Source organism: Hemiscyllium ocellatum, chromosome 10 (assembly GCF_020745735.1).
Source record: "Hemiscyllium ocellatum isolate sHemOce1 chromosome 10, sHemOce1.pat.X.cur, whole genome shotgun sequence".
NCBI classification, from domain to species: domain Eukaryota; kingdom Metazoa; phylum Chordata; class Chondrichthyes; order Orectolobiformes; family Hemiscylliidae; genus Hemiscyllium; species Hemiscyllium ocellatum.
The window spans coordinates 94156961-94183323 of record NC_083410.1 but is presented as its reverse complement, the minus strand read 5'-3'; the positions used below and the strand labels follow the sequence as shown (position 1 = coordinate 94183323).

At 41.3% G+C, this 26363-nt stretch overlaps 1 protein-coding gene across 7 annotated transcripts in view; it reads right to left on the bottom strand.

Annotated features, from left to right (window-relative positions):
• Nucleotides 1–26363, bottom strand: part of stxbp5a (syntaxin binding protein 5a (tomosyn)) — a 231444-nt gene that overhangs the window by 199429 nt on the left and 5652 nt on the right. For all 7 annotated transcript variants that reach the window (XM_060831736.1, XM_060831737.1, XM_060831741.1 and 4 more), the window contains exon 3: nucleotides 2189–2270. In XM_060831736.1, coding sequence (XP_060687719.1) covers nucleotides 2189–2270 — 82 coding nt within the window. The remainder of the gene's footprint in view (nucleotides 1–2188; nucleotides 2271–26363) is intronic.

Here is a 26363-nt window from a genome sequence, read left to right as displayed (position 1 = left end):
TACAATTAATCCAACAGGGCATCTTTATTGATGTGTTAGTGGAAGTGCTGTACTGGTTTACTGCCCTCGTACCTTTGACAGTGTCAGCATCCCATGGCTTGGTTGCAGCACCTTCAACTCTAGTCAAAAAGTAGAATGTTCAACTTCCACTCCAGAGATGTGAGTAAACAAAAATCTAGATTGATAATCAAAGCAGTATTGCAGGTCAGAGTTTCCACCTTCCAGATGCTATTTTGATTCAAGACAAAATGAGTCTTTTCAGGCAGAGTTTTTAAAAACCCTACAATGCTATTTCAAAGATAAAGAAGGGAGTTCTTCCTAAAGTCCTGGACAATATGATTCTTCAAAAACTTTATTTTCATGCAGCTTTATAATGATCATCAAGGTGAGGCATTGTGCCTGAATTTTGGACCACTTACTTCCCGATTCTGTTGGGAAAGCTGATTAGTTATTAGATGAGTGCAGCTCTCAGGAACAGATTTTAGGTAGCATAACCAGAGATTCTTAAGTTTTGCTTTGAGGAATCAAATAAATACCGTCTCTCACAAAAAAAAAGAGATAAGAATAAGGATGAGCCAAAGATGGATTGTTTGGGAAAGAAATGATACAAGCAGTTTTTAAAAGAATTAGTTTTCAAGCTAAGACTGCCATTTTTAGTAAATATGGTGGCCTGAAAGCATTCAATAGGTTTTAATATAAATTTCTGACACTTTTGAAGCCATGGTAAAAATCTGAGTACTGATCTCATTGTCAGGACACCTGGGGACATGGTGGTAGGTAACAGATGGAGCATGGCATTAACTTTTACAATTTCTGAATGTGAATGTCAAGTCCTAAAGATTAGATTAAGCAGAAGATGTATTGCTTTTTTCCTCCAGCTTGCAATGAGCTTTGCCTGAGACAAAAATGTTGGTACAGAAATAGTGGTACGTTGAAATGGCAGGCAACCAGGAGCTCAGTCATTTTTACAGACTGAATGTGTTCGACAAAGAGGTTACCGAGTCTGCATGGCATATCCCCAATGTACAGGAATGCACATTTGAGCAGTGAATACAACAGACAAGATTCAATATAATGCAGGTAAATTTCTGCTTCACTTAGATGATGTCTGGCATCTTAGGTGTGCAAAGTGGTGGTAAACAGGCAACTGTTGAACCTTCTACAATTGCATGAAAAATTGCCATTGGGATATAGGGTGTTCAGTGGAGGAGGAGTGCAGGAACTGTCCCTGTGGAACACTGACTAGGGAGGGGAAGCAATTATGTCTGGTAGTGACAGGCCACTGGAGTCAGCAGACATGGCAGCTTATGATCTTTTGGGTATGGAGGCTGATGGGGTGGAAAGCAAAGACCAGGGTCACTGAACAACCAATCCATTTTCAGCTATTTACACTCCTCGGCAGCATCCTACCTAGCATTTCTCTCTCTCTATCAGTTCTGCTTGCCTATCCCCTTTTCTCTTTCTCCCTTCCTTTAGCATCCATCTTCATGCCTTCTATTCATATCACCCCATCATTTGCATAAATACGACTTTTTGACAGCTACTGTCAGTACTGACAAAGGGTCACTGGACTCAAAATCCTAGCCTTGTTTTTCTCTACACAGATGCGACAAGACCTATGTTTCTTCAGTATGCTCTGCTTTTGTTTCACATTTCCTGATCAGCAGGTCTGTGTTTATTTATTCGTAATTGAGACTGGCAAATGCCGAGGTAGCAAGATTGTCATGTATGAACCAGAACTTTAAAGGAAACAATTTTGCCAAATTTTAAATACAATTTGTAGGCCATGAATTTGGAAATTTTCAGGCCCAGCCTGTGCTTGTATCTACAGTTCAGGTCATTTACAAGCAAACAGAAAATTTCAATTCAACTCAGTACAGCAAATATAATTTTTGACCCATCAACTTACCATCCACACTACATTGCTAAAACTTCAGGAAAGTTATAACAATTTCTTGCATTCATACAACAGCTTTTTAAAAACAATACTTAACATGCTAAAGATAACCATTTTGGTTAGTTGAGATTTATTTACTCAAATTACACAATAAGACAGATACAAATGTCAATTAAAAAATGGATCTGCTGCAATACATCTCAAACTCTCATAAGCTTTCAAATAAATGTGAAACATTCACAACTTTTCCAAATTATCCAAATCCCTCAAACAAAACTCCAAATAACTTACCTCATTAATCAAGAATTGCAGTTGAATCACTCCTGCAGCACTGTCATGTTGGCAGTAACACTCCACCCCTGGTCTCCCAAATCTGAGAAGTCACATGGTTAAGGAAAGCGAATATTTCCCAGTGTTCAAAGCTCAAGATAAACTTGCCACACCATCAGATAAACATAAGACCACTGCTCCTACCACATACTCAGCAACACTAGTATAAACCCCATGCTGTCAATAAAGCAGGTCTCCAACACAGGGTCAAAGTTACATTGCTCCTCACCCACAAACTTCAACTGCCTGGATTTTAAAGTGATGGGGTGAAAATTTGCTTGATGCAATCTTGATTTTTTTTCTTACATACTAAAATGTAGAAGGCAAGTCAAATGAAGGCCTCCAACAGTCCACACTGATTTTGACAAATTGTAAAACTGACTTAAATAGAAGTTAATGTTCCAGATTCCGTGCTGTATATCTCTATGACTGAATCTATGATACGTAAACTACCCAGAGTGACTGAAACCCATCATATTCTGCTATGTAGCTCCAGTTTTTCTTTACTTTAAAATTTGTGCCAAGGTTTCCATTCCCCAGCACAATGATTCAGCAGGCAGCAGCTGGAAACCACAAAGTAAATAGATGCTTCTTTTTTAAGCTTGTTGCTCACATGTAGCCTTGAACTGGGAGTTCAGTTCCTGGCATCTACCACAGGTTTACTGCAGCATATTGGCTGGTGTAGTCGTGCTCAAATTTGGTAAACATAAAATCTCATGAATGACAGTTCAAAACAAAATCTAAATTGATATTTTACTGAGATATCTAGCATACTTCAAAAAAATTGTTGAACTTGCAAGCAATTGCTTGTCTTCCCCCAAAATTAATTCTAATTATCTGCGAAATGTCAACTTTGTTTAGTGAGTAGTACTCATACCCTTACAAAGGTCATGGGTTCAAATCTCACCGCAGTCATCAACAACACAAATTTATATCAACATTTCAATGCAGTAGTGAGTAGTGAGCAAACACTTTTATTCAAAGGTGTCATCTTTTGGGCAAAAGGTTAAAACTGAAAGCCTGTTCCAGCTAACATTAAAGATTCCACCTCACTCAAGAAGTGGAGTTCACCTTGTGATTCCATCCTTATACTAGCATGAAACTGGTTACTTGGTAATTTGGATACGACTACTTGTGAGGCCTTGATGCAAATTGGTTGTCATGTTTGCCTACATTGGATGAGAGTAGAAACACTTGCAATGACAATCAAAAAACAATTGTGCAACCACTTCCACTGTACTTCCCTAATCGATCCTTGCTGAAAATGTGTTGCTGGTTAAAGCACAGCAGGTCAGGCAGCATCCCAGGAACAGGAAATTCGACGTTTCGGGCCAGAGCCCTTCATCAGGAATGAAGGAGGGCTCTGGCCCGAAACGTCGAATTTCCTGTTCCTGGGATGCTGCCTGACCTGCTGTGCTTTAACCAGCAACACATTTTCAGCTCTGATCTCCAGTATCTGCAGACCTCACTTTTTACTCTAATCTATCCTTGGTCAATTCAAATAACTTTGCAAGGTTGCTTAAGCATAGCTGCACTTAAGAAATCAATGTTGACCAATCCTGTTCAACTTGTTTCTCAAATGCTTTATAGTCTAATCTGTAATGTACACCAAATGAATTTCACACTAAACCAAATGGTTTGTAATTTCCTTGCTTGCTTTGGTCTCTCTTTGAGAAAGGGAGTCACATTTCTCTCTCTCTAACCACCTGCAAGATTTTTTTCTTACTTCTGAATTTGATAAAGTTTTCAAAAGCATGAACTTCTTTTTTGTCCACTCCAAACCCTGGTGATGGTGTTACAACCCTATCATTCAGGATTGTAGGAAACTGAAGTATTTTAATACAACCCTAATAGAAGTTTCACATACACATTACAGTAGACCAGTTTAGCACTACCTCAACCGTCTTACTAGGAAGATTATTTAACAGACTTTGTTTTGCTCGAATTCATCACAACCCTGTCTTGGCCTGCCTAATCTTGCAAAGCTTTTACATGCTTTGTATTCCTCGAACTTGTTTTAAATTAACTGCAAGTTTCAAATGGTTTAGTTTCAAATTTGAATATTTCGTACATCAACCACATCAGTTGATACATTTGTCTCTCACTACTGGACTTATGTATTCTGGGTAATCCAAGGTGGAGGACAGGAAAAATTTCTGGCTGTAAGAGCTGCACCTTTTTTTTGAGGTATTTTAGGTGTTGAAGGTGATTTCCTCAAATTCCAGGAGCAGCAATTGCTGTTTTATATGCTGTTGCATTGTTTTCGAACTTTGGAAAAAAAAGTCAAAAAAAACAGCAGTTTAAAAGGGAGAAGGGCAGACAAAGGAAGCACATGGTGAGGACAGTGCAAAAGAGAGAGAGAGAGAGAGAAAAAAAAACCTGCACAGTTACTGCCTCTGCTGTTTGAATTCGTGCATCGCTGAACATTGGAGTGCATCTGGGAAAATTAACAAAGTGAAATTCATAACTAATCTTGGAGGAACTGTTGGGCGAAGTTCACAGCACAGAATCAGATAAGTTAATTGTTGTTTTAAGTCTGTCCAAGAGAAAGGCTGCAGTAGTGGGTACAGTGGATTCTTTCTTGATTATATGTTTTTGGAGATAAATCTCTTGATTAAACTTAAACTATAAGCCATAGCTATTAATTTAACCTGGGGCGGTGTTTGTAGAGGAATAAGACGGTGTTATTTTCTGGGCCCATAGATTGTGAAGGAGCAAAAATGGCCTTGACAGTGATATGTATTTCTTGTCAGATGTGGGAGTTTAAGGGTTACTGTGGATTATATCTGCCATAAATGCTGTTGGATGCGAATCTTATCAGATTAAGTGGATCGGTGGATAAGTGGATAGAAGCGATGAGGAATTTGCAACAGCAACAGTATGTGATGGATGGCAGTTATAGAAGGGGCGGGGGGGGGGGGGGGGGGGGGGGGGAGTCTTAGATACAGTCACATAGATGGGTTAATTCCAGGAAGGGAAGAGAGTTAGGCAGCTACAGCAGGACCCACCTTTTGTGGACATACCCATTTAAAACAGGTATGCTGTTTTAGAAAATGTAGGGGGTGATGGATTCCCAGGGGAACGTAGCACAAACAGCCAAGTTTTTGGTATTGAGACTGGCTCAAATGCAACGAGGGGTACGTCGGCTTCCAAGAGATCAATTGTGTTAAGGGACTCTGTAGTCAGAGGTACAGACAGATGTTTCTGTGGCCATCAGAGAAAAAGCAGAATGGTGTTTGTTTCCCTGGTGCCAGGGTCAAGGATGTCTCAGAGATGTCGCAAAGTGTTCTCACGGGGGAGAGGGGCCAGCAGGAGGTCATTGTCCACATTGGAACCAACGACATTGGAAGGGAAAAGGTTGAGACTCTGAAGGGAGATTACAGAGAGTTAGGTAGAAATTTAAAAAAGGAGGTCCTCAAGGGTAGCAATATCTGGATTACTCCCAGAATGAGCTAGTGAGGGCAGGAATAGGAACATAGAGCAGATATATGCATGGCTGAGGAGCTGGTGTATGGGAGAAGGATTCACATTCTTGGATCATTGGAATCTCTTTTGGGGTAGAAGCGACCTGTACAAGGAGGACGGATTGCACCTAAATTGGAAGGGGACTAATATACTGGCAGAGAAATTTGCTAGAACTGCTTGGGAGGATTTAAACTAGTAAGGTGGGGGCAGTGGGACCCAGGGAGATAGTGAGGAAAGAGATCGATCTGAGACGGGTCCAGCTGAAAACAGATGAGAGTCAAACAGTCAGGGCAGGCAGGGACAAGGTAGGACTAATAAATTAAACTGCATTTATTTCAATGCAAGGGGTCTAACAGAGAAGGCAGATGAACTCAAGACATGGTTAGGAACATGGTACTGGGATATCATAGCAATTACAGAAACATGGCTCAGGGATGGGCAGGACTGGCAGCTTAATGTTCCAGGATTCAAATACTACAGGAAGGATAGAAAGGGAGGCAAAAGAGGAGGGGGAGTGGCATTTTTGATAAGGGATAGCATTACAGCTGTGCTGAGGGAGAATATTCCTGGAAATACATCGAGGGAAGTTATTTGGGTGGAACTGAGAAATAAGAAAGGGATAATCACCTATTAGGATTGTATTATAGACCCCTCCCCCCAAATAGTCAGAGGGAAATTGAGAGAAAAACTTGTAAGGAGAGCTCAGCTATCTGTCAGAATAACATGGTGGTTCTGGGAGGGGATTTTAACTTTCCAAACATCGACTGGGACTGCCATAGTGCTAAATGTTTAGATGGAGAGGAATTTCTTTAGGGTGTAAAAGACAATTTTCTGATTCAGTATGTGGATGTACCTACGAGAGAAGGTGCAAAACTTGACCTACTCTTGGGAAATAAGGCAGGGCAGGTGACTGAGGTGTCAGTGGGGGAGCACTTTGGAGCCAGCAACCATAATTCTATTCGTTTTTAAATAGTGATGGAAAAGGATAGAACAGATCTAAAAATTGGACAAAGGCCAATTTTGACAGTATTAGGCAAGAACTTTCAAAAGCTGATTGGAGCCAGATGTTTGCAGGTAAAAGGGATGGCTGGAAAATGGGAAGCCTTCAGAAATGAGATAACAAGAATCCAGAGAAAGTATATTCCTGTCAGGGTGAAAGGGAAGGCTGGTAGGTATAGGGAATGCTGGATGACTAAAGAAATTGAGGGTTTGGTTAAGAAAAAGAAGGAAGCATATGTTAGGTACAGACAGGATAGATCGAGTGAATCCTTAGAAGAGTATAAAGAATGTAGGGGTATACTTAAGAGGGAAATCCGGAGGGCAAAAAGGGGACATGAGATGGCTTTGGCAAATACAATTAAGGAGAATCCAAAGGGTTTTTACAAATATATTAAGGACAAAAGGGTAACTAGGGAGAGAATAGGGCCCCTCAAAGATCAGCAAGGCGGCCTTTGTGTGGAGCCACAGAAAATGGGGGGGATACTAAATGAATATTTTGCATTAGTATTTACTTGGAAAAGGATATAGAAGATATAGACTGTAGGGAAATAGATGGTGACATCTTGCAAAATGTCCAGATTACAGAGGAGGAAGTGCTGGATGTATTGAAATGGTTAAAGATGGATAAATCCCCAGGACCTGATCAGGTGTACCTGAGAACTGTGTGGAAAGCTAGAGAAGTGATTGCTGGGTCTCTTGCTGAGATATTTGTATCATCGATAGTCACAGGTGAGGTGCCGGAAGACTGGTGGTTGGCAAATGTGGCGCCTCTGTTTAAGAAGGGTGGTAAGGACAAGCCAGGGAACTATCGACCAGTGAGCCTGACCTCGGTGGTGGGCAAGTTGTTGGAGGGAATCCATGTATTTGGAAAGGCAAGGACTGATTCAGGATAATCAACATGGCTTTGTGTATGGGAAATCATGTCTCACAAACTTGATTTGAGTTTTTTGATGAAGTAACAAAGAAGATTGATGAGGGCAGGGCAGTAGATGTGATCTATATGGACTTCAGTAAGGCGTTCGACAAGGTTCCCCATGGGAGACTGATTAGCAAGATTAGATCTCATGGAATACAGGGAGAACTAGCCATTTGGATACTGAACTGGCTCAAAGGTAGAAGACAGAGGGTGGTGGTGGAGGGTTGTTTTTCAGACTGAAGACCTGTGATCAGTGGAGTGCCACAAGGATCGGTGCTGGGCCCTCTACTTTTTGTCATTTACATAAATGATTTGAATGCAAGCATAAGAGATACAGTTAGTAAGTTTGCAAAGGACACTAAAATTGGAGGTGTAGTGGACAGCGAAGAGGGTTACCTCCGACTGCAACAGGATCTTGATCAGATGGGCCAATGGGCTGAGAAGTGGCAGATGGAGTTTAATTCAGCTAAATGCGAGGTGCTGCATTTCGGGAAAGCAAATCTTATACACTTAATGGTAAGGTCCCAGGGAGTGTTGCTGAACAAAGAGACCTTGGAGTGCAGGTTCATTGCTCCTTGAAAGTGGAGTCGCAGGTAGATAGGATAGTGAAGGCGGCGTTTGGTATGCTTTCCTTTATTGGTCAGAGTATTGAGTACAGGAGTTGGGAGGTCATGTTGCGGCTGTACAGGACATTGGTTAGGCCACTGTTGGAATATTGCGTGCACTTCTGGTCTCCTTCCCATCGGAAAGATGTTGTGAAACTTGAAAGGGTTCAGAAAAGATTTACAAGGATGTTGCTAGGGTTGAGGCTGAGCTATAGGGAGAGGCTGAACAGGCTGGGTCTGTTTTCCCTAGAGTGTCGGAGGCTGAGGGGTGACCTTATGGAGGTTTACAAAATTATGAGAGGTATGGATAGGATAAATAGGCAAGGTCTTTTCCCTGGGGTCGGGGAGTCCAGAACTAGAGGGCATAGGTTTAGGGTGAGAGGGGAAAGATATAAAAAAAGACCTAAGGGACAACTTTTTAACGCAGAGGGTGGTACGTGTATGGAATGAGCTGCCAGAGAATGTGTGGAGGCTGGTACAATTGCACATTTAAGAGGCATTTAGATGTGTATATGAATAGGAAGGGTTTGGAGCGATATGGGCCGGGTGCTGGCAGGTGGGACTAGATTGGGTTGGGATATCTGGTCGGCATGGACGGGTTGGACCGAAGGGTCTGTTTCCATGCTGTACATCTCTATGACTCTATGCTCTTGATTTTGCCATGCTCTTTTCATTTCTTGTTTACAAGAAAAAAAAGAAACATTTATTTCACTACTGAGACTGAGACATTGAATAGTGCTTAAAGCTAATTGAGTACTTTTGATTTGTCAGATGTAGTTCACATGGTAGCATACAACTTTAAATCAAATTTTCAAGTATAGCAATGAAATAAAGGGCTAATTAATGTTTTGTGTTGTCAGCCAGAATACAGGCAAGACTGTTGTGCCCTTTCTTGAATAGTTTCAAGGGATATTTTCCGTCTAGCTGAGGAACTAGAGTTTTAGCAACTCAGTCAAAGGACAGCACCTTCAGAGTGCAGAGGTCTCTCAGAACTGCATGTTATGAACTGTCATCCCAGATCATTTGCTCAATTATCTGGAGTGGGGCTTAAATCCATGAACTTCTTTTCACTCAAATGAAAGTAATGCCACTCTTCCAAGTCTAATACCAAAGATTTTCCATTAGTTGGTTCAATGTCTTTTTTCTAGAAAAGTATAATGAGTTTCCCAAACAGACTAAAACATCTCTCGAAAGGAAAAACATCTTTCCATTTTTATACTAAAGATACCATAATGTACGCTTCTCAAATTGTCTACATGTTTTTGACATCTGCTAGCATCCTTTCACCTTGCATTTCTTTTAAAATTTCTTCCTCCTCACTGTGCATCTATAGCTGATTAGGCCTAGCAAACAGTCAATTTTACTCTTTTATCCTCACCCACCCAAGAATCTTAGCTAATCTCCTTGCAAGGAAATTAGATAGTTATACCCCAATGTGGAGAATTGTGTCAATTTGATTCAGACCAGCTGCTGTACCATGCACAAGCAACTATATCACCATCAGTGGAAGTCATATTCCACCAAACTATTTAATTACTTATTCATGAAAAATTTGATGACCTGGCTCCAAATTTTCAGCCTTCTCTCCATATTGTACCAGGCATAAACTTCCTTTAAAATCCACCAGTCTGGATGGCCAATCTTAATAAATGAACCAAGACAACACATATTAACATAATTCAATATCAGTTAACAATTTATTCAAAAAAACTCAATTCACCAAACACACTTTACTCTATACAAATGCCACCATTTAGAATTCAAGAATAGCAAACTCCTTTAATTGGAAAAAATGATTACCATTGTTAAATGCCAAATAATTTGATAGGCATTAATTTAGCTTCCTATCTCAAACATTATCTGACCATGAATAAATCATCTTCACTCGAAGCTCGTTCAAACCCAAAACAGAAAGATTACTTTTCTAATTTTTGAGACTTGTAAATTGGGTCCTTGCATCCTCTGATCCTGTGTTTGCTCTCAAAGTTAAACAGCTTCCAAAAATGTACCTTTTACTATACATTTAAATCAGTTTTTTTTTAAGTCAGCATTCATTTCTGCAATGAAGATTAATCACTATCTTAACTTAGTTTCCCAACCTCCAGAATCATTCCTGGCTATTCCCATAAATGGATCCAAATCAATTTTGAAATTGCACATTAAATTCCAGATGTGTTCACTGATCACCATTACACTTGAAGCTCTTCTGATACATAATCTAATGTCCTTCAAATGCAGCGTAATATCCATTATGCCTGGTAACTACTTCATGTTTACTAGGTCAGAGATCACTGCCAAATCTTCTCTACAAGTTTATACCAACAAAATGTCGTGTCATGTCATCCTTCCTTGATGTTTTAATAGTGTTGATGTTTCAAGTAAGAAGCATTTGTAACTTAGCAAGATTAAGTATTTCAAATTAGTGGAACATTTAATTTGATTTCCTTGATTTTAGCATTTTCATTTTTAGGGGTTTATCAAAAAGCAGGAATAGCTAAATCACACAAGTTCCACCTCTTTTTGAGAATAAGTTGGGGGTGTGAGAGCACTTTTGACGGGGACTGGCGTTCATCACAGACACACCAGTCCACCTTAAAAAAGCACCTTTTTCATTTACAATGCAAAAAATACTATTCACTTATGCAATGAAAATCCATCTCCCATATCTCAAGTTCTTAGTCCAAGACACTGAACAACAATTCATGCCCTACTGGTCCATTCCTAAATGGAAGTAGCTTTGCATCACCAATAAATTCAACATCAGCAGTCAGAAAAGATCCCAGAACAAATCTAGGTGAAATTCCAATAACAAGTTCTCCTTCATAGATCAGTTTGTATTTATTATAAATTTTACAAAAAAAAAACCCAATGTCATTCATTATTTCACTATGGATTGGATAAAAAATTTGCATAACATATAGAACACAGCGCATGAGGTAAAATAAAAAGAATTGCATCCAAGAATATACAATGTTTTCTATAATGATGTGCTATCACTTTAAAACCAACACTTGGAGCAAATTTATAAAGAAACATCTCCTCCAACTGTGAAATTTTGTTTAAGAAACATGCTTGGAGACCCAAGGCTCAATTGACATGTAATATGCATGTCAAATGCATACATAGGTAATGTATTTAAATGGAAAGCTTGGAATGAATAAATATTTGATCATAGAGTGGTTGAACTCCGTTGCATATTTTAAGTAAAAATAAAGAACTTGTTAAAAAATCAGGGGTTTAGGGTAATAGTGTGGTTCGGTTCAAGTAAAAAAAAACTAGTACAGACATGATAGATCATCTTTTTCCTTGTGCACTGTAAACTGCTATGGTTCTACTGTTCCAAGGATTGTTAATACTGTGTAGCATTGTAGAGCATTAGACCAAGCAACCAGTATAAAATAAAGGATTTTTTTGTTAAAACATGCAGCACAGTGAATTATTCAGGTGTTATTCACTGACTTGAAAAAGAAAAAATGATGACCTGCCTCCTTGAACCACTGTAGTTTATGTTATGTAGGAACATCTACTGTCCTCTTGGGAGGGAATTACAGGACAATGAAGCAGTGCTATCTTTCCAAGTCAGGATGATGAGAGAGACTTGGAAGGGGTCTAGGTGGTAGTAATGTTCCCATGTATCTGTAACCTTTGCTCCCCTTGGTTTTAGAATCTGTGTGTTTGGAAGGTGCTGCCAAAGGAGCCTTGGGCGAGTCATTACGATGCACCGTAAAATGTTGAAGGTGTTAAGGTGCCAATCAAGCTGGCTGCTGTGTCTTGGGGCAAACCTATGCTGTTGGAACTGCACCCACTTTACCAACACCTTCCATTCCGACCTCAAATTTACCTGGACCGTCTCAGACTCCTCCCTCCCTTTTCTAGACGTCTCCATTTCTATCTCAGGCAACCGAATCAACGCGGACATTTACTATAAACTGACCGACTCCCACAGCTACCTAGACTACACCTCCTCCCATCCTGCCCCCTGTTAAAACGCCATCCCATACTCCCACTTCCTTCGTCTCCGCCACATCTGCTCCCAGGAGGACCAATTCCAATACCGAACAACCCAGATGGCCTCCTTCTTCAAAGACCACAATTTCCCCCCAGACGTGATTGACGATGCCCTTCACCGCAACTCCTCCACTTCCTGCTCCACCGCCCTTGAGCCCCACCCCTCCAATCACCACCAGGACAGAAACCCACTGGTCCTCACCTACCATCCCACCAACCTCCACATACATTGTATCATCCATCGTCATTTCCGCCACCTCCAAACGGACCCCACCACCAGGGATATATTTCCCTCCCCTCCCATATCAGCGTTCCGAAAAGACTACTCCCTCCATGTCTCCCTCGTCAGGTCCACACCCCCCACCAACCCAACCTCCACTCCCAGCAGCTTCCCCTGCAACCGCAAGAAATGCAAAAAGCTTGCGCCCTCACCTCCCCCCTTACTTCCCTCCAAGGCCCCAAGGGATCCTTCCATATCCGCCACAAATTCACCTGCACCTCCACACACATCATTTACTGCATCCGCTGCAGCCGATGTGGCCTCCTCTATAATTGGGGAGACAGGCCGCCTATTTGCGGAACGTTTCAGAGAACACCTCTGGGACACCCGGACCAACCAACCCAACCACCCCATGGCTCAACATTTCAACTCCCCCTCCCATTCCACCAAGGACATGCAGGTCCTTGGACTCCTTCATCGCCAGACCATAGCAACACGATGGCTGGAGGAAGAGCGCCTCATCTTCCGCCTAGGAACCCTCCAACCACAAGGGATGAACTCAGATTTCTCCAGTTTCCTCATTTCCTCTCCCCCCACCTTGTCTCAGTCCCAACCCTCGAACTCAGCACCACCTTCCTAACCTGCAATCTTCTTCCTGACCTCTCCGCCCCCACCCCCACTCCGGCCTATCACCCTCACCTTGACCTCCTACCTATCGCATTTCCAACATCCCTCCCCCAAGTCCCTCCTCCCTACCTTTTATCTTAGCCTGCTTGGCACATTCTCCTCATTCCTGAAGAAGGGCTCATACCCGAAATGTCGACACTCCTGCTTCTTGGATGCTACCTGACCTGCTGCGCTGTACTTATAATATGGCTGGTTAAGTTCAGTTTCTGGCAAATGGTAACTACTAGGATATTGCTGGTTCAGCAATGGTATGCCACTGAATATCAGGGAAAGATGTTTGGATTCTTTTTTACTGGAAATTGTCGAAGTAAAAATTGCTACTCAATACAGGAGCCTTTCATTTTATAATACACATGGGATTAGAGGTGGTGTCTGGGTCATGGCAAAAATGGAGAAAACCAATTCATCCAAATACTGAGGGAGGGGGCTGTACTGCATGGGATCATGAGAGCTAGAAGCATCAAACTGCACTGAACTCTATTTCATCCAAGCTGGCTAGTCCTAGAAATAAAGGAGTACAGTGGAGATGTCATTTGGGGGCAGAGATGGCTAGGGGAAAGAGCAGAACCACGGATACGGATAATTGATAATAACAAAATTTTCCCAAGGAGTAGAAAGCAAGACTGAAATATTGTCATTATATTCTGTGGGGCAAACCAAGATGACTTGACCAATTTCAGGGTCAAAATCTGAGCTCAGGATTAAAAAAATACTGTTTCAACATCCCAAGTCACCTGCACTCAGAACGAGCTTAAGATAAAAATCAAACTCTCAACTTCTCCAAAACGTCTCTCCCTCCCATCCATAGCACCTTCCACTCCATTTTTGTATGTCTTTCATTTGCTTGATTTTGAGTGCAAATTCCTTTCTCTTCCAGCAACCTCAATGTTTTTCATATACATCCTCCTCTTCGGTCTCTCCTATCACACCATGAGTTTCTATCTCTCCCACTTCCAATCTTATCACCGCTCTTCCTACATCTCCCACTATTACCCCCTAGTTCCAATGATTGGATTAATTAGGAAGGAAAGATGATCAGATACAATTAGAGTGATGCAATAAAATGGAAGGTTTCAAATTCTAGGACAGGTGACAAACTGGGAATAGGGTTACAGATTGTCTCAAATTGGGAGAGGACAATAGGTCACCAATCCTTAAAAGCTGTCGTGACCCAGCTGGAATTTAGCAACAATTCAACTTTTTTTAAAAACAAAATATGATCAGGCCCTACTGTCTCGAATAAATATGAAAACAAACAGCAGAATTAGAGGCATGTCTCTAATGAGAATATTGACATCACTAAAATCCAAAATCACGGATGATGTCAGATAATGGCCAAGAACTATAGCCAAGTGGAATAGCTGTTTATTGATACTGAATGACACAGCAACTATAGAAAAGGTCTTCAGCAAAGAATGCAAAGCCTTACAGATAGAAGTATGATTACAACACAGAGCAGTATTAACACAAACACCATTCACCTTCTGTATTCTTTAAACTCTTATCCAATCCTGCTTTAGCAGATGTAATATCTTCTGATTAAATAGTTCATGTCAAATCAGTAAAAATATTCCTAATTTGCCCTTTATACTTTTAATAATTACACCAACCAGTGGAAGCAATCTTTCAACTGCTTACATTCGCCACAACTTCTATAAATTTTGAAACCCACTACTCTCACCATCCCCAAACTTCTCTTCTACAAATAAAAGAGACAATGCTTCAAACCTCACTTTGTAACTTAAATGTAACTTCCTGAGCACCAATGTAATAAATCTTCAGGTTACACTTCCTATAGTGGATACTGCAACTGAATACCAGAAATGAACGAACTACCAAAACTACTATGCCTTAACCAAAATCACTTGAAATCTTTAAATTCCTTTTATATTCAGGTTCCTAATTAAAAAGCTCAGGTTCCAGTTTGGTTTATACAACCATTTCTTCTTCACACACATCTGTGCCTCTAGTCCAATCCCCTGCAACTTAATATTCAATGGCAATCCAGGATATGACGTTATCCAGCAGATCGAATCAGCACATTGCACATGCCCCACTTCTACATTTTGTAGAAGATGGCACCCTGTGGCTTAATGGCCACCACCCCTTACCCAAACTCTTGATTATCCCTTCACTTGAATGCTCGGAGAATTCATTCAGAAATTTATGTTAATTGCTTGTCATGCATATAACATAGTAGCCAGGTTTCCCCTTTCTTTCTACAAATTTTTATAACTTCCATTCTTCAGTATTATTCCACTGCATGTGTCTAAATTATAACTTTTACTCTAATCTACTGATCCATGGACATCTGGATTTCTCAAGTCAAAATCTTTCTGAAATCTGCACCTCAACATCTCAGACAAATATCACCCATGACTGGCTTACAGTTTGGAAAAGTAAATAGAACATCAAGCGATCTGTACTCAGTCCTTTCCGATCATACTGAAATTAGCTTATTTCTAGTCCAACCCGTTTATCTTGAACGCCTTTTTTCAGCTTTATCAGTTCCAACACCAATCAGGTTATGGCATTGCTTCTCAGTGTTTTTCTCTTAAAATCATGACTCACTACTCCTGCTTTGTTATACAAAACCAAGCCTAAGATACTGCACCTCCACTCCATTCCTGTGATTAAGCGATCTATAATTCACTACAGATTAGGTAACGATCCTTGTTTAACTCAACTCAGACTCTGAGAACAAAGACTGTCTGCTGCAGATCTGAAATCCACAAAGAAATGAGTGATAAGCACAAGGTGTTCGTTGGTATCTGTCAGCACAAAGAAAGCAGATGCTAAGGGCGGTTACAGAAAATTATGGGGCAGGAGAGGAGGAAGAGGAGATATGGTTAGGACAGTAACATTATCCAGAACATGAGGCAGAAAACACAAACAGATTTCCCAGTACAATTTCTAAAGCAAACAGCTGAAATTAAGGTTACACTGAGTTTGGAACTTTGTGACCCTCAGAACTGGAATTGAGCCCAGGTTCCTGACACTATGAGGCAGCAGGGTTAACCACTGTGCCACCATGCCACCCCATTTTACAGTAGTGTTTTGAGAAGGTTTGTAGCTCAGGTTGAGGTTATGTAAGTAAGTTTGCTTGCTGAGCTGCAGGGTTCATTTTCAGACGTTTCATCATCATACTAGGTAACATCAGTGAGCCTCCAGTTAGCCCTGGTGTTAGTGACCCTCTTTCTGTTTGTGTTTAGGTTTCCTTGGGTAACCTAAGGAAACCTAAGCACAAATAGAGAGCGGGTCACTAACACCTGTGTTTCACTGGAGGCTCACTGATGTTACCTAGTATGATGATGAAACGTCTGAAAATGAACCTTCCAGCTCAGCAAGCAAACTTACATCCAATTTACAGTACATCCAAAGATGTGCAGGTTAGGTGGATTGGTCATGCTAAATTGTCCTGTAGTGTCTATGGATATGCAGGTTGAATGGGAAGTGTAGGGGATAGGGTCCAGTTGGAGGGGTGGTGTCAGGGTCCGGGTGGGACGCTCTGAGGGTTAGTGCAGAGTCGATGGGTCTTTTCACCTCCATCTGCAGTGTAGGGATAGTACGAACTGGTTAATGGCCTGAAGGCAGATGTTGGCCCACGATTTAGTGATTTGAAATCATTAAGATTTAATATTTTTTCAAAAGAAGGCACTTGTAGAAACTTAAATATGGAAAACAGACCCCAGAAATAGTAAAATGGATTGACAAATACTGAAGAAATGTAAGACATTAACATCATTATACGAAAAGCAAGATAAAATGAAACTCACAGCTACACACAGAGAAATGGATTACTAAGGCTGAATGTAACCCATAGAAAAATCAAAGTTTATACAGTGATGCAAGGAAACATGAGAACAGGATGAAATGGGAGAATCACAATTGATACAGTATTCAAAATAGGAAACAGGAAGTTTGAAAAGAAAATGAAGCCACTGAAGAATAAATTGAACCTAACCATTCCAAATCCTTAGATTATGACAAGATATATTTAATGGACTCTTCATATCAGGTTCCACAAAAGCTATAAATGCTGCTATAAATGAACAGATAAAGAGTACATGTTCTCCAGCAGTATTCAGCTTAAATAAGTTGCAATTAGCCAAGCCTTTCAAGCTTACTGGTATTCTTTGAGATGCAATCCAATAGGAATATTGCCTATTAGGATAAATTAGACATGGAGCAGAAGTGCCACCATAATGACAACTAGAAGATAAACTATTGTCAAGTTTGAGACTGTTTGGTCTGGGAAGAATTTCAGATTTATGTAAGTATGTCTTTAGATTTAATTCCACCTAGCAAGGGTTAACTCACATCTGGTTCATTGACTGGATTCATTAATTGGACAGGCCAAAGTAACTAATAGATCTGTACTTCCCATATGATGATCAGTTTGAGGTAATGATGTTTATGATCATACTGGACAAGTGAATTGGATGTAGTATTGAAATGGCTTCCATTTGTGGGTTGTACGATTCGAGCTAGTCAGACAGTCACAAACAAAGGGATGGTAGTTCAGATTGATGACCAGCGAACCAAGCCCCAGAGTATTGGGAGAGCAAAAATCGAGTTTTCTGGTTTATCCCTTCCTTCCTTGAAACAAAAACTGCTTCAAATTCAAAACCATGTGCAAACAGTCAGTAAGGTTTTCAGAAGATAATGTCAGCCAGTTCAGAAAATGCTAATTTGCAGTTAAGCTGGGCCTACACAAAGTGCTAATTTATCAAAAAAATTATTTTTGGAAGTTACAAGGAGAGTTAGAAAAGTGATAGAATTTTAAAGAAAACTTCAATTTCAAATGAAATCTGTCACACATTTTGATTAGAAGACATTAGTTTAGTGTCCTCTAACTAAAATGTTAATAATCTGCTTTCCAGTAGACACAGAGCTTGCACATTGGAGTATAAGAGAAATCTCTAAACCCATCATTTTCTGTCAGGTTCTATGTCCACCAGGTCATATTAACTAACCACATAAAGAAGTACATGTACACCCGATTACAGGGGACGCAGGATCCATTTAACAAGGACAACCAATAATAATGGATCCAAAATAAGCATCTAAAGCAGATATGAAACTCGTAATGAACTGTCAGAGAGGAAGTAAGTAGTGAATTTGCAAATGGATCTATGCATGGACCCTTGTTCACCCCATTAGCAAGCGAAATGGCTAAGTCTGCTGACGATATATAAACATGTAGGCAAGGGAATGGAGAAAGATCTTCAGTGGCACTTGGATAAATTTCACTCGTGGGCCAGGATGTAGTAAATGGATTAAAATGTTGAACATGAAAGCATGCTATTTAATCACTGCGGGCAAAGAATTAAGAACAGGTCTTGATAGATGTCAGCCTATTTTAAGTCAAACATTGAAAATCTGTGCATTCAGCACACTGTCACATGCAGACATCACATTTTGTTATAGATGTACATGAGGTGCTTAATATGCAGTTTGAAATTGATGAGCATATTGAAATATGTAAAGTTCTAGTCTGATAGCAACTGCTGGAATCTAAAAGAGGACATATCCATTTTAGCAAATGCAAATGTGTGTTACATGGTCTAAGTTAACATATCTGGCCTTATAAAATTGCATAAAATCCATCTGAACCCTACATATCCCCAATTCTGGTCATTTTTACATATTTCAATTCCCTTCATTTCAGACAACTGTACATTCAGCTTTCAAGGATTTAAGCTCTGAAAATTGCCTTCCCCAAATCTCAGTGCCCCTCCCACCATTCAAGATGGTCTTTAAAAGTTACTTCTGACCAAGCTTTTGATAATCTCCCTTCATAGCTCCTTGCCCAGTGATTTAGTATCATGTTTTTGTTTTACAATGCTTTAAAAGGTATTAAAAGTAATTGCTAATAGAGTGCATATTGAAATCCTGGTTGCACAATATGTGCACCACCAAGGGCACTGCCAAAGTTGTCAGTTTTTGGTTAAAACTTAAACCAAGACCCCAAATATTCTCTCAAGTAAAGATAAAATATTCTATGCATAATTAAGTTCAGAGGAATTCACTTTGAGCCCCTCATCAAGATTATATACCAACATTATCACCAATATTAATACCCAAAAAAACAAATTGCGTGCATGATCAAATGCTGTTTGAACAGCTATACAGTTGGCCCCAATTTCCCTATATCACAACAATAACTATAGAACATAGAACAATACAGTACAGAACAGGCCCTTCGGCCCACGATGTTGTGCCAAACATTTGTCCTAGCCTAAACATCTATCCATGTATCTATCCAACTGCCGCTTAAAGGTCACCAATGATTCTGACTCTGCCACTCCCACAGGCATAGCATTCCATGTCCCCACCACTCTCTGGGTAAAGAACCTATCCCTGACATCCCCCCTATACCTTCCACCCTTCACCTTAAATTTATGTCCCCTTGTAACACTCTGTTGTACCCAGGGGAAAAGTCTCTGACTGTCTGCTCTATCTATTCCCCTGATCATCTTGTAAATCTCTATCAAGTCACCCCTCATCCTTCATCGTTCCAATGAGAAAAGGCCTAGCACTCTCAACCTATCCTCGTATGACCGGTTCTCCATTCCTGGCAACATCCTGGTAAATCTTGTCTGCACCCTCTCCAAAGCTTCCACATCTTTCCTAAAATGAGGCGACCAGAACTGCACACAGTACTCCAAATGTGGCCTTACCAAGGTCCTATGCAGCTGCAACATCACCTCATGACTCTTGAATTCAATCCCTCTGCTAATGAACACTAATACACCATAGGCCTTCTTACAAGCTCTATCCACCTGAATGGCAACTTTCAAAGATCTATGAACATAGACCCCAAGATCCCTCTGCTCCTCCACCTTACCGTTAACCCTGTATTCCGCATTCTTATTTGTCCTTCCAAAATAGACAGCCTCACACATGACAGGGTTGAACTCCATCTGACACTTCTCAGCCCAGCTCTGCATCATGTCCAAGTCCCTTTACAGCCGACAACAGCCCTCCTCACTATCCACAATTCCACCAATCTTCGTATCGTCTGCAAATTTACTGACCCACCCTTCGACTCCCTCTGACAAGTCATTAATAAAACTTACAAACAGCAGAGGACCCAGAACTGATCCCTGCGGAACTCCACTTGTAACTGGGCTCCAGGCTGAACATTTACCATCTACCACCACTCTCTGACTTTGACCAGTTCACCAGTTCTCTATCCAACTGGCCAAACTTCCCACTATCCCATGCCTCCTGACTTTCCGCATAAGTCTACCATGGGGAACCTTATCAAATGCCTTACTAAAATCCATGTACACTACATCCACTGCTCTACCCTCATCCACATGCTTGGTCACCTCCTCAAAGAATGCAATAAGACTTGCAAGGCAAGACCTGCCCCTCATAAATCCGTGCTGGCTGTCCCTAATCTAGTGTCTTTCCAGATACTCATAAATCCTATCCCTCAGTACCCTTTCCATTACTTTGCCTACCACCGAAGTAAGACTAACTGGCCTATAATTCCCAGGGTTATCCCTATTCCCTTTTTATCAACAGGGGCACACCCCCACTGACAGTGAAGACGAAAAGATCATTGCCAAAGGTTCTGCAATTTCCTCTCTAGCTTCCCACATAATCCTAGGATATATCCCGTCAGGCCCGGGGGACTTGTCTATCCTCAAGTTTTTCAAAATGCCCAACACATCTTTCTTCCTAACAAGTATCTCCTCTAGCTTACCAGTCAGTTTCATACTCTCCTCTTCAACAATACGGTCCCTCTCATTTGTAAATACTGAAGAAAAGTACTCATTCAAAACCTCTCCTATCTCTTCCGACTCAGTACACAGTCTCCCACTACTGTCCTTGATCAGACCTATCCTCATTCTTGTCATTCTCATGTTTTTCACATACGCATAAAAGGCCTTGGGGTTATCCTTGATCCTACCCGCCAAAGATTTTTCATGCCCTCTCATAGCTCTCCTAATCTCTTTTTTAGCTCCCTCCTGACTATCCTGTATCCCTCCAACGCTCTGTCTGAATCTTGTTTTCTCAACTTTATGTAAGCCTCCTTCTTCCTCCTTACAAGACATTCAACCTCCCTCGTCAACCAAGGTTCCCTCACACGACCATCTCTTTCCTGCCGACAGGTACTTACACATCAAGGACACGTCGTATCTGTTCCTTGAAAAAGTTCTACATTTCAACGACATCCTTCCCTGACAGCCTACGCTCCCAATTTATGCTCCTCAGATCCTGTCTTGCAGCATCGTATTTACCCTTCCTCCAATTGTAAAACCTACCCTGTTGTACGCACCTATCTCTCTCCATAACCAAGGTGAAAGTCACAGAATTGTGGTCACCATCAACAAAATGCTCACACTAACAAGCCCATCACTTGTCCCGGTTTGTTACCAAGTACCAAATCCAATATGGCCTCCCCTCTGGTCAGACAATCTACATACTGAGTTAGAAAAGCTTCGTGGACACATTGCACAAACACCACCCCGTTCAATCTACCTGATCTAAAGAGCTTCCAATCAATATTTGGGAAGTTGAAATCGCCCATGACTACTACCCTGTGGCTTCTGCACCTTTCCAAAATCTGTTTCCCAATCTGTTTCTCCACATCTCTGCTGCTATTGGGGGGGCCTATAGTAAACACCCAACAAGGTGACTGCTCCTTTCATATTTCTGACTTCAGCCCATACTACCTCCAAAGGCAGATCCCCCTCGAACTGCCTTTCTGCAGCCATTATACCATTTCTAATTAGCAACGTCACCCCCCCCTCCTTTTTTACCACCCCCTCTAAGCTTACTGAAGGATGCGTAACCAGGAACCTCCAACAACCATTCCTGTCCCTCTTCTATCCACATTTCCGTGATGGCCACAACATCGTAGTCCCAAGTACCGATGCATGCATCAAGTTCACCCACCTTATTTCTGATACTCCTTGCATTGAAGTATTCACACTAGAGCCCATCTCTGTGTCCGCAAGCATTCTACTTTCTCCACAGCCTCCCTACATTCTTGGACATCCTGAAAAACAGCTAACCTACTTACTGGACTACAAGTCCGGATCCCAACCCCCTGCCAAATAAATTTAACCCCCCCCCCCCCCCCAAGAGTGCTAGCAAACCTACCTCCCAGGATATTGGTGCCCCTCTGGTTCAGGTGCAACCTGTCCTGCTTATACAGGTCCCACCTTCCCCAGAATGCAGTCCAATTGTCCAAATACCTGAAGCCCTCCCTCCTACACCATCCTTACAGTCACGTGTTCAACTGCACTCGCTCCCTACTCCTTGCCTCACTGTTACGTGGCACCAGCAACAACCCAGAGATGACGACTCTGTCCGTCCTTGCTTTTAGCTTCCAGCCTAACTCTGAGCTCCTGAATGACCTCCCCACCCTTCTTCCTACCTATGTCGTTGGTGCCAATGTGCACCACGACTTCTGGCTGCACACCCTCCCCCTTAAGGATCCTGAAGACATGGTCCAAGATGTCTCGGACCCTGGCACCCAGGAGGCAACAAACGATCCGAGAATCTCGCCCATGTACACAGAACCGCCTGTCTGTCCCTCGAACCATAGAGTCTCCTATAAATAGCGCTCTCCCCCTCTCCCCTTTTCCCTTCTGGGCCTCAGAGCCCGACCTCGTGCCAGAGACCCAGTCGCTGCAGCTTACCCCTGCTAGGCCGTGCCCCCAATAGTATCCAAAGTGGTATACTTATTGTTGAGGGAAACGACCACAGAGGATCCCTGCGCTGCCTGCTTCCTACCCTTCCCACCTCGAACCTCTGTTCTCTGGCGTAACTATGTCCCTGTAGCTTCTATCTATCACCCTCTCAGCCTCTTGAATAATCCTCAGTTCATCCAACTCCAGCTCCAGTTCCCTAAAGCGGCCTGTGAGGAGCTGGAGCTGGCTGCACTTCCTGCAGGTGAAGTTGGCAGGAGCATTGGTAGTCACCCCTACCTCAAACATCCTGCAGAGGAACATTCCAGTATCAGTAAACTTTCAGGATATCCTAAGGCCATGAAACGCTCAACATAAATGTAAGTTATTGCCTTGTGTCAAATCATGGTGGTCACAGACAACAGTACTGTCTCATATGCTTTAGTCCTCTATCCCAGGATTTATTACCACTTTAAATTCTCTTCCTCCTATTATTCTTCAACCCCTACTTATCTAATTCAAGATGCGTCACCTTCTGCATAACAATTACAGACAAGAAAAGCCATTGACCCATTGTAATTCATCCATCCAGAAATACCCACTGGATCAGAAGCTAATTACAGAACTCTTCGCTTCCAACTTAAATAAGGTTTCATTTTCTTCCCTCACATTAACATCTGTTCTCTCTGTGCTCTGTTCAATCCATTTTCCTTAATAACTTGATTTCACTCCTCAAAAGTACACTGGTTATTTGATTATTTGATTAGCTGGACAGCCACTAATTAGTCACTACAAGAGCAAGGAGAGGTTAAGAAAAATTTTTTTCTGCAATAAATTAAGAACACAAAATGGTTTCCAGAGTGTGGCTGAGACAGAGGCCTGAGCATATTTTCTGTGAATATTTAAAGCAGAGAAAAAAAAAAGTGTTTTGGGACAGGCCAAGATGTGGACTTGTTAGTTTGCACAGTAAGTAATCTAATCTAATCTTAAACCTGAGAGAGAGAGTGTGTAGGGGTGTATGTGAAGGCGTAGGAGAAGCCTGCACACACACATATGTACACTCACTGTCTCAATGTCTTGCACGCATGGGGTAAATTTGTATTTACAGATACATTCTACTTTGCTCAAAAAAATGCAGAACCTGCAGGCAATGAGAACACTTAGGTAAGTTCAATACCCATGAGAATGGCCTCAACCAGGATTTTGCATTCATGTCACACTTCAGGTGACCCCATTGCACCACACACACACACGCTAACTACTCTCACACTCACGCAAACCTTCGCTTGCATGCACACACAGTAGCAGAAAGATGACACAAATACAATTGAATGAATGGCCTCCTTCAGCGGTGCAAACATCTATCCATCTAATCTAAAATTCTACTCACTTCCTTCAAAAGGATGAAGAATAATCTAGACTCCCAGAGTAGAGGAGTTTAGGTTCCACGGTTTTATCTTCCAGCTGAAATCAGCCAACCTACCTTTCAGCTACTCTTCAAGACTTTAATTGCTCAGTAACATACAGCAGTGGCCTTAACACTTACCCATTCCAGTCTTTTCAACAATTATAACTTTACAGCACATGGCTACCCAGAAATTTCACAATTGGAAGGACATCCTACAATAACTCAGAGTCATGACACATTTTTAAAGTACAAAACTCAAATGGTGCTTAACAGAATTTCAGCAAGAGAAACTGGAGGTGAAATAGCCACAAATAACTGTTCTAACAATTTCAGTAGGCAGAGCTGCAGAAATGTGTTTTGTGGTCTCGGTGATGAATAGGATTTGGCATTTGAATCTCAGTCCAAGGTTGAACAAGACAACGTCTCCACAGTCCAGGTTTATAGATGGGAAGGTCGAAGTAGCAAGGAAGAACAAGCTTTTATTTGCTGACATTCACAATGATGTCAAGCAGACCATTTGATTGTAGAGGTTTGATTGAAGTCCTAGGTAGCACATGGCACACTACCCATTCAGGCTGGTTTGATCCACTCCAACTATCTGTGCCATTGCAGTTTGACATCTTCAGCAGACTGATGGGAAGTCGGTGCAACCCCTGTCCTCACAACATATAGGAGCTGCGACAGTGTTGTTGGTGATGGTGAGGGGAAAATGAGGAAATGAAAGCAAAGGGAGAGCTTCAGAGGTAGAGAAAGAAATGAAGATAGATAGACCTTCAAGTACATCTCCCTGCAGCCATATCCAAATCATAAAATCCTAAGAGTGCACTAGCCTCTTACTTTTGGTATGTGAAACAAAGAGGGATGGGCAGGTAAAAGAGTATTAAAGTGGTGAGGAAAACACTAGTTATAATAATAAAAGGAATTTTATAAAAACAAAACCACATGCTGGCCATCTGGCACAATGTGGAATTCTTTCATTTATATAGAGGTTATTATTTATCCAGCCACCACAACCAAATCACCCAATATATCAAAGTCATTTCAAACATATCTGTACCTTTAGTATGTTGAATATTATTTCAATTTACATAATTTTGCTTCACTTTGCCCCTCAGTTTCAAAATCCTAAAAGATGATGGTTTTAACACTTTATTCCAACATTAAACTTATTTTTCTTAACGTGATTCCAACACTATTCTTAAAATAGAATGATTTGAAGTTTTGAGAGCTTGGTAGACTGTCAGAAATAGAAAAAGAGGCTTATAATATTTAATGTCCACAGACAGATTGCTAGCTTTCTAATCTGTGGCAAATAACTAACCAGGACGGTGCTGAATTAGCCAAGAAAGGAAATGAAATTAGTTGAAATAACATGTTTAAAAGAACCCAGCATGTAAATGATTGCCTTCCAATAAGCTGTGAAGTGTGCATGTTTTGCTTTGTCTTAAGACAGACTGGTCAAATGATGGCAGGGGAACACCACTCAAAATCCATATTCACTCTGGAAAACCACCTCAAAAGATACCAAAGGCTCTCTCAATCTCTGAAATGATGTCCTGGCAAAGCCAGAGCCCTGGATCCCAAACCTATGGGCTCTCAAGTCAGTGAATCTGGGACATGAGTGCACTCATGTCAGAGGCCCAGAGGCCTTTAAAATTCAGTGCCCCAGCGCTCCAAACCACTGCACAAGTCAGTGCTTCCAGAATCCGAAACACTAATGTGTGTAAGTGCTTCCAGTCCAATCAACAGTGAACTCACAGTTTGGAGAGAGTTAATAAAACCAGAATCAATGCACATGGGCCCTGAACCCAAGTGCTGCTGAGCCCCCACCCATCCCTGGCACGTACGAAAAGGTCCATTGAGGGGCATCAAATCCCATTTCATCAAACAAAAATCAAAGCACATATCTCTTCAGGAAATGGTGGAAACCCAAACCAAAAAAGCTCGTTTCACATTATATGCTGCTCTCAGCAGACCATTGACTAATTCAGTTAACTTTATGCGTCGCATCTCCTTTAAGGATAAAATAACATAACAGTGAAACTGTTTTGGCCACTTCACAAAGTGGCAGGATCAGATTTAAAATGAAGAGCATGAGAAACAAAAAAAAAATTAAGAGTCAATTGGTCATAAAGGAGGAGAAAGTTCTGCATTGCACTGCATATGGAAAAATAAATC